The 12,079-nt window shown below is 45.2% G+C and overlaps 1 protein-coding gene across 5 annotated transcripts in view; it reads right to left on the minus strand.

The window, feature by feature from the left end:
• Positions 1–1,390: 1,390 nt before the first annotated feature.
• ppargc1a (peroxisome proliferator-activated receptor gamma, coactivator 1 alpha) overlaps positions 1,391–12,079 on the minus strand; it is a 35,385-nt gene continuing 24,696 nt past the window's right edge. For all 5 annotated transcript variants that reach the window (XM_023832328.2, XM_023832329.2, XM_023832327.2 and 2 more), the window contains 5 exons: positions 10,427–10,501; positions 8,784–8,904; positions 6,996–7,117; positions 6,484–6,635; positions 1,391–4,213 (listed from right to left, as the gene is read on the minus strand). In XM_023832328.2, coding sequence (XP_023688096.2) covers positions 4,110–4,213; positions 6,484–6,635; positions 6,996–7,117; positions 8,784–8,904; positions 10,427–10,501 — 574 coding nt within the window. In that variant the 3' untranslated portion in view covers positions 1,391–4,109. The remainder of the gene's footprint in view (positions 4,214–6,483; positions 6,636–6,995; positions 7,118–8,783; positions 8,905–10,426; positions 10,502–12,079) is intronic.

Genomic DNA, 12,079 nt, shown 5'->3' on the forward strand with positions numbered 1-12,079 from the left:
CTGAAGCCAATTATAAAAGTATTAATAATGATTTAGATATTTTCTATTTCACAGTAATGATCCCTGAACACAACACAGCTCAAAACGTTATGGGGATCGATAACGCAGATTTTTCTTTTTGTGAAGTTTGCTTTGTTGAGGGAAAAGACGCAGATCTAACGGACCAAAAGCAGATTTATGGGAGACAGGGAATATACCCCCTCCCCCAGGGCACAGACTGTTAAATGACATGTGTGGCGGGGGCAGGGGGCGGAGCTAAGGCATTAGTTTCCACATAGAACTGATATATGCACACATGACACTGGTGAACAAAAATAATAAAGGAAGTTAGGAAACGTTTTCAGGAAAAGAAATTCACGGGGGGACCGGCATGGCGTTTTATTCGGGAAGGAGGGCAGACTTCTGGAGACCTTTTCCTGTAATGTGCTGCAGCCAAAATGAAAGCAGGGGTCTTCCTCCAGGGCTAAAAAAAAAAACACAATCAGACCAACCCCCCAGCCTTAAAATTTAATGCACATTCCCTCGCACAAAGAAACAAACCATTGGTCCAGCAAGGACAGTGGTTCAATAATGATTAATAACAGTAATAACAACAATGATTAAAGGAACATTTGACATTGCACTCTGCAAAATGGCACTGCCACATATTAAACTGTTCCCATGAACTCAGCTCCCGTGCCTAGCTGAAGCGTCTGAAGTCATTCCAGGCTCTTACTAAATGATTGTGACAGTCTGAGACTATCAGTCATTTGCCTGTTTATGCAGAGTTTGCAGCAACATCAGTGCTTGCCAAAAATAACTGCATCCATAAACAGGCTATGGCTGAAAATGTGCATGTTTACTGCTCTGGGTGCTGGCACTTCTTCTGTATCTGGGAAGGTAAGTTAGAACTGGCGACAGAGGAGAAAAGAACCAGGAAGTAAAACCACCACATGTAAATACAAGACACCAACAGTGAATTAAATTACATCAATGGAAAGTGTCCAGAAGATTGTTATACAGAAACTGTAATTAGGGCTGATATTCTTCAAAATAAAAAACAAATGAAACAAACTGTTTATTCACTATTTGGTTAAGATAATGACAAAGCATAGCCCTGTGAGTTTCCCATTGACAGTTAACGCAGCAAGTTCTTTCATCAAATCCAATGATGCAACGTTGATTATTTTCAAAATTCCAAGCATCAGAGGCATGTTTGTTATGGCACATGTGGAGTTACATCGCATTAAGCCATCTGCTACTGTGCTTTCAGTTTTCCATCCATCCATCCATCCATCCAACTGGTTATCCCGGTCAGAGTAATTTTTTTTCCATCAAAAATGACCCTATTTGTGTGTGTGTGTGTGTGTGTGTGTGTGCGCGTGCATGACAGACAGAGAAGAGGAGGCACTTTGTTGTTTAAAACATTTTTTCCTTTATTGGCTTGGTGAGGCTGATGAGAAAATGCACATCAAAAATAAAATTCACAAGAAATTCGTAAGATAGGTAGAACCACAAGGCATTGGCAAGGAGATGGCAGAAGGCAACGTGGATAGGACACAAACAGAGCCCCCCACCCCCCTGCATACAGACAGACAGACGGACAGACAGACACACACACACATTCACCCCCACTTTCTATATTGTCCTTCCAAAAGAAACATCATCACCCACAAACCTCAAAGCAGCGCCTTATTCCTCAGTAATTCACATTATTAAAAAGTTCAAACGTTGAATCATCAGGTGTTATATTATATTGCTACTCTAGGCGATTTACAAAGCAGATTTTATATTACAATGATCAAAGCCACATCTACCAAATGGGACATGACAACATTACCCAACCTCTACACAGAGGGAAAAAATATATATATAAAAACAGGTAAGGATTTTTCACAAGAATAAGCAGTTTCATTTTCACACTCATCCCTCATGTAAAGGTGAACTGTGATCAACAAGCAGAAATACAAAGAACTCCAGCTCCTCTGATGTGACTGGATTTTCACATTCCCTGCTGCTCTATGTAAACAGGACACAGACTGAATCCCAAATCACAAGGTTACCTTCTGCGTCACGTTCAGCTGATACCTCAACCCCACTGCAGGGCGGCAGCGGGATATTCCGCAGTACTTAGCGTCTATTATATCAAGTCGCTTGGTTATGCCACAGAACACAGTACCACTACAGCCAAATGAAAAGTACTTGAGATTCTCAAAATTAAAAATATCTGTGGGAATTTTGAGTCTTGGGTGCAAGACAGATGTTACGTATGCGGGATTTTCTTTGAGTCACACTCCAGAGTGTGAGTAATTACACTGAGTGAATAATTACACTGGAATATTTAGTCAGCATGTGGTAAAGTCATACAAGCCAATGCACATGCACACACACAATGGAAGGGCAAACCACACAACAGGAAACATTGTTTTTCGGCTGAGGCCAAGCCCACGTGTTTCGTAAGCAGTTGGGTAATGAGTCCCGTCTCAAACCACACAATGTTATGAGCTAAAATATGATACAAAAAAATAATTTATTGCTTCTTTTTTAAACATTTTCATAGAATTATTATTTTGTCTTTTTATCATAATAGTTATTCATAGTGACCATAATATCTTCTCTTTTTTTTCTCTTATATTTACAACAAATGCAAGATTTAAAAATATTTCCAGGAAAAAGAAAAACAGTGTAAACCTTAGTTTGGCATTCACATGAAGCGTGAAGAGTGTATGGAACTGACAGAAAGATCACCGGAGTACCGCTGAAATTATTTTATTGCTTTATGACTAGTGAATTATACAGGGGGAAGCATCTTGGGAGACAGATGTTTGTGAAATCCATGGATGGCGGATTTGCAAGTCACAGTCACCACTAACCAGGAGCAGCACATTCTACACGCCATGTGAAGGTCATTACATGTGTTTCATGGCTTCTGAAAGGCATAGAAAGGATGATACTCAAAATATGTATTTGTTATATACCTCCCCCTGCTAATAGCACATAAAAAAAAATAAAGAATAAATAATTAAATTTGCAAGCGTCTCCATACTCAATGGGGACTGTATATTTTTTTCCCCCAAAATAAATACATAAATAAAGGACTGGCAAGATAATGGGACCAGTGATCCCAAACAGTGGCTGACAGAACTGCCCGTTCTAGACAAAAGTGGTCAGTTGATTATCAAAATAATCACAGAGCAACGATGAGTACAGAAACAAAAATCACGAGCATAAATGTTGCCTATAAATGGCTTTAGAAGTAAGAAAATGTGAACGTAAGTTCTTACAAAAAACACATTAGAAATGTATTTTACATTGGTTGTATAAGTAAAACACTGATTGAGAACTTTTAAAAACAGATAAAACTATACATGGGCAACAACACCCACCAAAATAAATTAAAAAAATCTTGTCAGGTTCTCCGCTATAAGTCAGCTCCGTCCTTTCTGTCGTTACAATCGTATCATGTCTTTTGAATTTCATGATGGGTCACAATGATTTATATCATTGCACGACTTTAGAGATGACATTCTTAATTAAGAAAATTTCAATATCGTTTTTAAAAAGAAGGCGGCATTTTACAGTGCATAGCTGTAACAAATAAAGAGTTTAGTCTGATATGTACACAAAATAAAAATACTCCATTTATCAACGTCTTTAAATATGCAGCTACATTTTCTCCGAATGTAGAAAGCAATGTTATCTCAGATGCCCTGGAGAGTTACCCTATCCCTTCAAACTCTCAATAATGATATAACACCACCAAATCCAAATATCAGGTAAAAACAACAAAAAAAAAACAAAACAAAACAAAAAAAAAAACTGAACAAGCTGCACATTTTCACCAGTAACAGAACTGTTGTTGCTGTCAGACATCGAGTATTTTTTTGAGTTTAGTTCCTCTTGTGTTTACAGTGTTTAATAAATCAGAAAGGCCTGTACACAGGGTGTGATGGTTGACTGGCTATCCTCACTAAAAATGTCTCTTCTCTGTTCATTAGCAGCTACGTTCATGTAAACATTGTTTTTGTCATATATTCATATGTAGTGTATTTTTAATACATAAAGTGTAAAACTTGGTAGGCCTTGAGGTCAAGGGACAGAAGCCTCTTTGAACTGGGAAGAGTCTCCCGTTACCTCTTCAGGCTGTGTTGGGCCTCTCTCAGCAAGCTGTCGAAGTCCATGGAGTCATACTTGCTCTTGGTGGAGGCAGGATCAAAGTCGTCGCAGTGCGATTCTGCGAGGGACAGGCACGCACAGGCATTAATGCCGGTGAAGCTCTTCCTCAGGCGAGCTGCCGCAGTTGCACAGCTGTCTTCTAAAGACCTTGACCTAAAGAATGTACTGTCTGGGACAGACTTCCAGATCCTTCCTTCCTTTTTGTAAAAGATCTGGAACATTCCACCACAGCTCAGACAAGTTTGCCCCATGCAATAAGAGATCGTTCATATTAGTATATTTATTAAGGGTGAGACCATTGGCGAAAATTATATGGGGGTGGGGGTTGTAATCCCCCCAATAATCAGAACCAGCCAATACACCCCCTCCCCCCCAAATAATAATATTGTCATGATGAATGGGTGGGGACCTCAACCCCCAACGCCCCAAATGTTCAATTAAAAGTTATACCATTGGGTTAGATATTCCTGGTTCCCAACCAGACTGCTTTCTCAGGTTCTCACATGTTCACTTGACATTTACCCCCAGTGGATGCTATAAGAGAGCTTGGGTGGCTCTATCTGTTGCTACGAACGGCATTTTTACAAAAAGCAATAATATGTATCTATGGTGAACAAGATTCACAATAAAAACAGCTACGCTGAAAAAGATTCACCCCATTTAATTGTTTAAAAATCCTTTTGTCACGTGGACGGCATTTCTTATACTCTACATATTTCAAAGGTGCGAGGGGGAAAATGGAGCTTTCTGCGCCAGACAGCTGACAAAACGGGAAACAAACGCACAGCGTATATTTTGATCCACGAGGCGATAATAAACGGGGGCGCCTTATCTTCCGTCAGCAGACAGATTCACAAATGGGCCCCACATGCATGCGGCATGAGCGATGGGGGCGACCGTGGCGGGTGCGACGCGCCAGCTGTGATCTAGCGCAACGACGGCGGGGTGGAAAGCCACACCTTGACAGATGAAAAATACTCCGGCACAGTGTAAGGATAGATGGACAGAGTCTTGCTAAGCGAGAGCTAAAAAAAAAAAACTAAAGGCTACAGAGGAAGAACCAAAGCCAAGGTGGCCTTGTTTCTAGGGGCTACCTTTAAACGCAACACTTCCCTCCACCTCTAAAAAAATCATCAACATTTTTGTTTTCACTTTACATTCCTCAATTTCATTTATTTTTTTTTTTAACAAGAAAACTGCGTCAAACTCTGAGGTCAGCACACGCACATGGAAATTATAGTCGCAATTATGTTTTATTTATGTCACCAGAACGTATTTGAATTTAACCCGTGCCCTTACGTTATTATTATAGGATGTCCTGATTATTTCAGGACAGATCATTTCCCCAGAGTAGCCGGTTATCTTTCCGCCAGTACGTAGCGCCTCCACTCAAAGGCATTGTTTCGTACAAAAATAACCTCCGATAGCCACGAAAACAGACAAACAACTGAAAACCAACTGTCAGTGGGAGTCCCAGAGCCCCGCCCCGATCCGGGTCACCCGGCTCCCCCTGCTGGCATACTAAATCAATGCGGCGGCCCCCATTAACCCCTCCCAGCCTCTCTCAATGACCCTCCCCAACAAGCACCTGGAGACAAGACCAATTTCTCCACAGGGGGGCTAACATTGCGAAAATCTTAAGCATGATCAGACCTGAATTATTTATCATATATACTCCGCACTGAACTTTAGCTACTGCTCTGCTATCCTGGAGTGTTGCCGCTGTTTGTATGGCAAGAGCTGTTCCGTCCTTGTCTGAGGGCCGTGTTCTTCTGTGTACTTTCATTCATATTAATACCGCGATGGATTCCACAAGGTTCCTCCGCAGCTTGTGGGAGCACGTCTCGCACACTTGAGCGGAAGGCTCGATAGCTTATGATAATAGCTTTAAAGAAAAGAAAAAAAAAGTGGCCTTTTTTTTAAGTGTTAATTATGCGTCCATCAGACCTTCATTGTCAGTTCTGGCTACTGCCCCAGCTTACCACGCTGCCAGGGAGGTGTCACAGCGAGGTCCAACCTCCGCTTGATATCCCAGCAGCTGGCAGCAGATGGAGGCGCACTTGGAGAGGAGGCACTGATGGGACTCGACCTTGGTGCCCCCCCCCCCCCAGGGGAACTTAGTCACTGTATCTATATGGTACTTGTGTGTGGCTGATATATACTACTGCCACTTTCTGATTGTGAGACAATCTTCTTTCCATCCTTTGCGTTGGGAGCATATTGGCGAAAGACATGAACCTACATGAATACGCAAGATCTGCGTCCATTTGCGGGAGATAAAACGATGAGATATTGAAATAAATGTGGACACAAAAATTAGCGCCTCACCCAACTCCGTGTAGCTCAACCTGCAGAACTGCTTTCGGCCTCCAAAGCAGAGCTCGAACGGAGGCTCGTTGGGCCGGCGAAGTGTGTGTCCGTTCTCAAGGGCAGCGAAGGCATCACAACTGTAGCGGTAGGTGATAAACCCGAAAGTGTCTCTGGTGAGAAACAGAGAGGTTTGTGTCAGTCCATTGTTAATCATAAAAAAAAAATGCTATAAAAATCAGACAAATACGTAGTAACCGGATATCTTTCACCAATGAACGGGGCAATTAAAAGGTACTTTTGAGGAGACGCAATTGAAATTGTAAAGCTCTCCTTGGCCTTCTGTCTTTCGGCTTTCACTCGCCGGAATGAAAGCATCGCTCCAAGGTTAATTACCAGCCAGTAGGGAGAGATATATAAATGAACGGGTCTGGAAGGTTCCTATTATTTCACCCGCTACGGGGTGATTGTTCACCTTGCCGCCCGGCCTGCCCTCTACCCCACACAGGCACGCGTCACCTCCGAGCCATTACCCGTCATCGCGCAGGCTGAACGCACACTCTTCGATTTCGCCGAAGACCTCGAAGCGCCGCCGTAGCTCGCCCCTGCCACCATCGGGCCGGAGTCTCCCCACGCAGAGCGTCCGCCGCTCCTCCTGAAAAGACGATAGGGTTAGGTTTAGGGTTAGGATGTGATCAGGTCGCGCTTCTACCTCCACCTCAAGACCATGACTGCAAGGACAGGCGAAGAAATGAACCCAACCTCTACCTGTCGGTCTTAGCCTCCCATCCACATTAGATCAACCTTGGTTTTTATTCTACGCAAGATCTTGGACCTATTTGGTGACCTCGGACCATATTTTCCTACTGCAATGAAGGACAATAAGAATTTTCAGACTGCATAGACTAGGAAGAGTACAAACAGCCAACAGGAAGTCATTGCATGTTGGGTATAGTCGTAAATAAATATTTTAGGACTTGCAATCAAAAAGTTTCCAGTGTAGGGGTGGGGGGGTGCCAAGGATTATACCCTTAAGAAAGGAACATACCCTGAATTCTTAAGCAGAAAATATCTGAGTACATAAATGACCTTGATGTTTTTTTTTTTAACGATAAGTACATGCACATTGCTGTTGGGTGAAAGCATTCCCTAAACAAGTAAACTATAAAACAGAAATGGAAAACGAACAATTAAATCAAAGCAAAAAAACAAAAACAAAAACAGAGGGCTTTTAGGCTAAAACGAACAAAACAAAAACGGAAGAGAGGAAGAGAAGATCTCCTTGAACCACACAAAGCATTAAGGTCATGACAAGCTTGTTAGTGAGAAGAAGTCATATTGTTAGGCTGTGATTATATTTTTGGAAAACAATCTAATTTTGTTTGCTAATTATTTAACACAAAACGAACCCCAGGGTGTTTTGTATCGCTAGCATTGTTTATTCCTTCATTCATTTAGTTGCCATTACCCGCATTAGGTCTACTGAGATACAGTCAAATTCCACAGGGTATCCTGAGGGCATGAGAAACTTATACATACAAATTAAATTGCCTCATACCCGACGCAAAGTTCAGCCCTGTACAGAGAAGTCAGCAGAAGGGTAAGGCCCCGATGAAGTATTTCTTGAGCAAAAAGGAAGACGTAAAGCAGAGAAGACTGGAGCATTTAATTAATCCGTTTCGTCATTCTTTTCCGAGCACGCTTTGATGCACGAGTGCTAGCTAAATATAACATGGGGGGGGGGGGAGGGGGGGCTTATGTAAGCCAGCGAGCCTCGCAAAACATGCCGTGTCCTCTCACAGGCCCCTCGCTGAGAGCACCGTGCGCGGGACCACAAGCTCCACTCGGCCCGGAAGCCGGCGTGTACCCGGACAGCCGAGTCATTCGCTGCGAGCGCGTATTACGCAGAGGACTGCGCTGGAAATGAGACCGTTCTGTTCATTTCACAGCGCCGACAGGGGTGGAGTTTGGGGAACTGAATCTCATCTCACTTAATTCTACTTCCACCCACAAAATACATTAGAGCTGGGATGACAACACGGCACTCAATTATAGCATATATATATTTTTTTTTTTTCCTGACTAGTACCGTAATATTTACAAGTCAGTGCCATCAATTTCATCTGACACCGTGCTCAGCACAAATGGCTGCATCCACAGGCAATATCCAGCTTGTGCATCTGACCAAAGAAGTCGCCTAAGGTTGCACCTTTGACCGAGGCACTTAACGAGAATCCCCGCCATAAATCGTCTGGCGCTGTAAATTTGCTTCGATGAAAGCGCAATGCCGACAACTTCCAGCAGGGCGGCCAGACACTCACGGCTGCTTTCTTGCGCTGCCCGTCCCGCTGCTGGACCCGGTCGGACTCGCGGCGCTCGTGGTCCCGCCGGTGGTCGTCCCTCCGCAGACACTCGTACTGGTGCTCCTCGTAGCTGTCGCACCTACGGGGGTGGGAGGGGCGTAAATGTAACCATCAGTCTCTGGGACCCACCCTCCTTCCTGGCAGCGCCCCCCCCCCTCAGGATCTGAACAAATGAACCCGTTAATGGGACCTTCCCTCTTCGCAAAGGTTAGGGTTCCCACAGGAAAGGGTGGCTGCAGCTGCTTCCATCAGCATGGCTTCACATGTCATTACTTTCTGCTTAGTTCGGAGTTTGGGGGGAGGGCGATCTCAGTGGAGAAAAGCCAGACTTTCCACCAAAGTTCTGGTCATTAGGCACGGCGCCGCTCTCGCCGTCACCTGTGACCCCCATATTCAAAACAATCCTACGTCTCAAAGGAGCCTGGCTGTGTGACCCCCTTGGCCCCGTGCCATGGAGGGAAATAGACACCACTTTCCGACAGAAGTGGCCCAGGGAAAGGGGAAGAGAGATGGAAAAGCAAAGTCACATGGTACAAGGGGACCTGTTATGCAACACAAACACACACACACACACGTGTCACCCAGCAACACAGGAAAAGCACACAGACAAGAAATGATGACCCAAAGAGGTTGCCACTGATTGACAGATGGCTATTGTAACATAGTTATTGTTATGGTTATAGTAACAAGTGTAAGACGTTGCTACGTCCTGTATAAATCATGCTCTGTGTGAACCATATTCAGTATGAACCACGCCCTGTAAGAACCACCCTCTGTACAAACCACACTCTATGCACTACGCTCCGTGTAAACTATGCTCGGTATGAACCACATTCTATGTGAACTGCAGTCATTATTAACCACACTCTATGTAAACTACACTCTGTATGAACCACGCTCTGTATGAACTACGCTCTGTATATACTACACCCTGTGTTAATCATGTTCAGTCTGAAACACGCTGTATATGCACTACAATGTGTGAACTCTGCTCTGTACGAACCACGCCCTATGGAAACTACACTGTACAAACCACGCTCTGTACGAACTGTGAACTATGCTGTGTGAACCATACTCTGTGTGAACCATACTCTGTGTGAACCATACTCTGTGTGAACCATACTCTGTGTGAACCATACTCTGTGTGAACCATATTCAATATGAACGCTCTGTCTGAACCATGTTTAGTACGAACCACGCTCTGTATTCAACGGTGCTCTCTGTGTGAACTATGCTCTGTAGGAACCATGCTCTGTGTGAACTACAGTATGTATGAACCATGCTCTGTATAAACTACAATCTGTACGAACAATGCCCTGTACGCAGTATGCTCTATGTGAACCATAATATTTCAACAATGCTCTGTGTACACCATGATCTGTGTGTACTATACTCTGTACACACCACACTATATGTGCACAACGCTCTGTGTGCTCGATGTTCTGTGTTAAACACACTCTGTATACAGAATGCTCCATATACACTACATTTTGTATGCACTACGCTTTGTTTGCAGTACAATCTGTGTTAACTAAGCTCTGTGTTCACTATGTTCTGTGTGAACTATGCTCCTTGAACCGTATCCATTCAGAGACACTCACCTTGGCCTGCTTTGTGTCTGCGGGCTCCTCTGGGTCCGGGATTTGCATGTGCCAGTGTCTGCATGATGACGGGACCTGCGTGAAACACAGCGGCCGGTTAACGACTCAGCAGAGAATCGGGGGCCTTGATGAACGGTGCTGACATTTAGCTTTATACCATCGTTATAAATGTAAGTGGCTGAGCAACTCTAATTAGCAGCGTGAGGAGATAACGAATGCGGGGCAAAACCGCAAGGCAGGACAGTAACATAAAACATGCTCATCTGATCAAATATATGACTGCAGACAAGGGCCACTCAGCCACTACAGCCAAGGACTGGAAGGGCTCGGTTTGGCACCCACGACACGGACTCTCATCTGGTTCTCTGAATCCATTCCATTAATTATTGAAGGACCCTGGGAAGCAGGGAGGTGAATCCCAGAATGCCGGAGCAGAGCCGATCTTCTGTGGCTTTGTGGGGTTGCTGGATGTCAAAGGAAAGAGCGATTTATTGAGAATATTCCAGCTCTACTGTGCCGGTCCCCTTTCCGAAGCACTCCGGACAGCTTTAGAGACCCTTGAGAGAAGAGCTTTTGAGGGTCTCATCTCTGATGCGCGCTCAGAGATGGGGGTGGGGTTTGGTGGCTTTGAGGGGAACACGGTGTCTGCAACACTTCCTCCTGACTGACCTCAGCAGCGAAAAATGGTGGAAAATGACTGCGAGAAAAATGGTGGAAAATGACTGCGAGCCGTGGATCACCCTCGACGCGGAGCGGGCGACCCTGGCTGGGCGCCAATTAACCTCTCAGTGATAAAATAAACACCCCCCCCCCCCCCCCCCAACCAAGGAAAGGCTGAATGCGTGGCAGCTGAGATCTGCCATGAGCTGGAGGGGGGTATGTAAAATATCACATCTGACACTGAAATGAAGCATATTCTTGGTGCCGTTGTAGGTCCGGAAGTAGCCCGTGGTACCGGTCATCACATCGTAGGAGCGGACAGGCCGTGCGGGACAGGGGGGGGAGCGGCGAATCACGACTGGTTTCGGCAAGCGGCGCCGCCAGCAAAAGCCACGTTCCTCTGGTGCATTAGCATCACAGCGCTCTGACTCTGCCAGCCGCTCTCGGCGCGGGCCCGCTAAATAAACAAACATGCTCCAACCCCCCCATATGTTTGAATCTGCTACCCCCCCCCCCCCTTCCATTTCCCCACCCCCCAAAAAAAGCCTTTTTTCTCTGTTCCAATCAAAGCCAGCGCTGCAAACACTGTCCCCCAGCATATTGTGATGCCGTAACGGCCTTCAAAGCGGGAACCGGCCAGGACTCTGTGCTCCGTCTTTCATCTCCACCGGCAGACGGGTAGCGGCGATAAGCGAGACAACAGCTGTCACTAAAAAGCGGCACCATCAAATATAGATGTAGAGAAAAGGATGAAGGGAGAAGCGGGGAAATTAATCTCGGATTTGGCGAGAGGACGGGCCCCGGAAAAAGCAGCCGCTCCGTCGGCCGGCCGCCGTCTCCTGGCGCGAGCGCTGGCGGACGCGGCAGATAAATAGGACGTGCCCGTTAGCCTCCCAGCATGGACAGCAGCGGAAATCCACCGGGGAGGGAGTGTGGTGGGGGTGGGGGGGGCCTTTGGCGATCACTCCACCTAGTTTCTTACGTTACAGATCT

This window comes from Paramormyrops kingsleyae, chromosome 12, assembly GCF_048594095.1.
Source record: "Paramormyrops kingsleyae isolate MSU_618 chromosome 12, PKINGS_0.4, whole genome shotgun sequence".
NCBI lineage: Eukaryota > Metazoa > Chordata > Actinopteri > Osteoglossiformes > Mormyridae > Paramormyrops > Paramormyrops kingsleyae.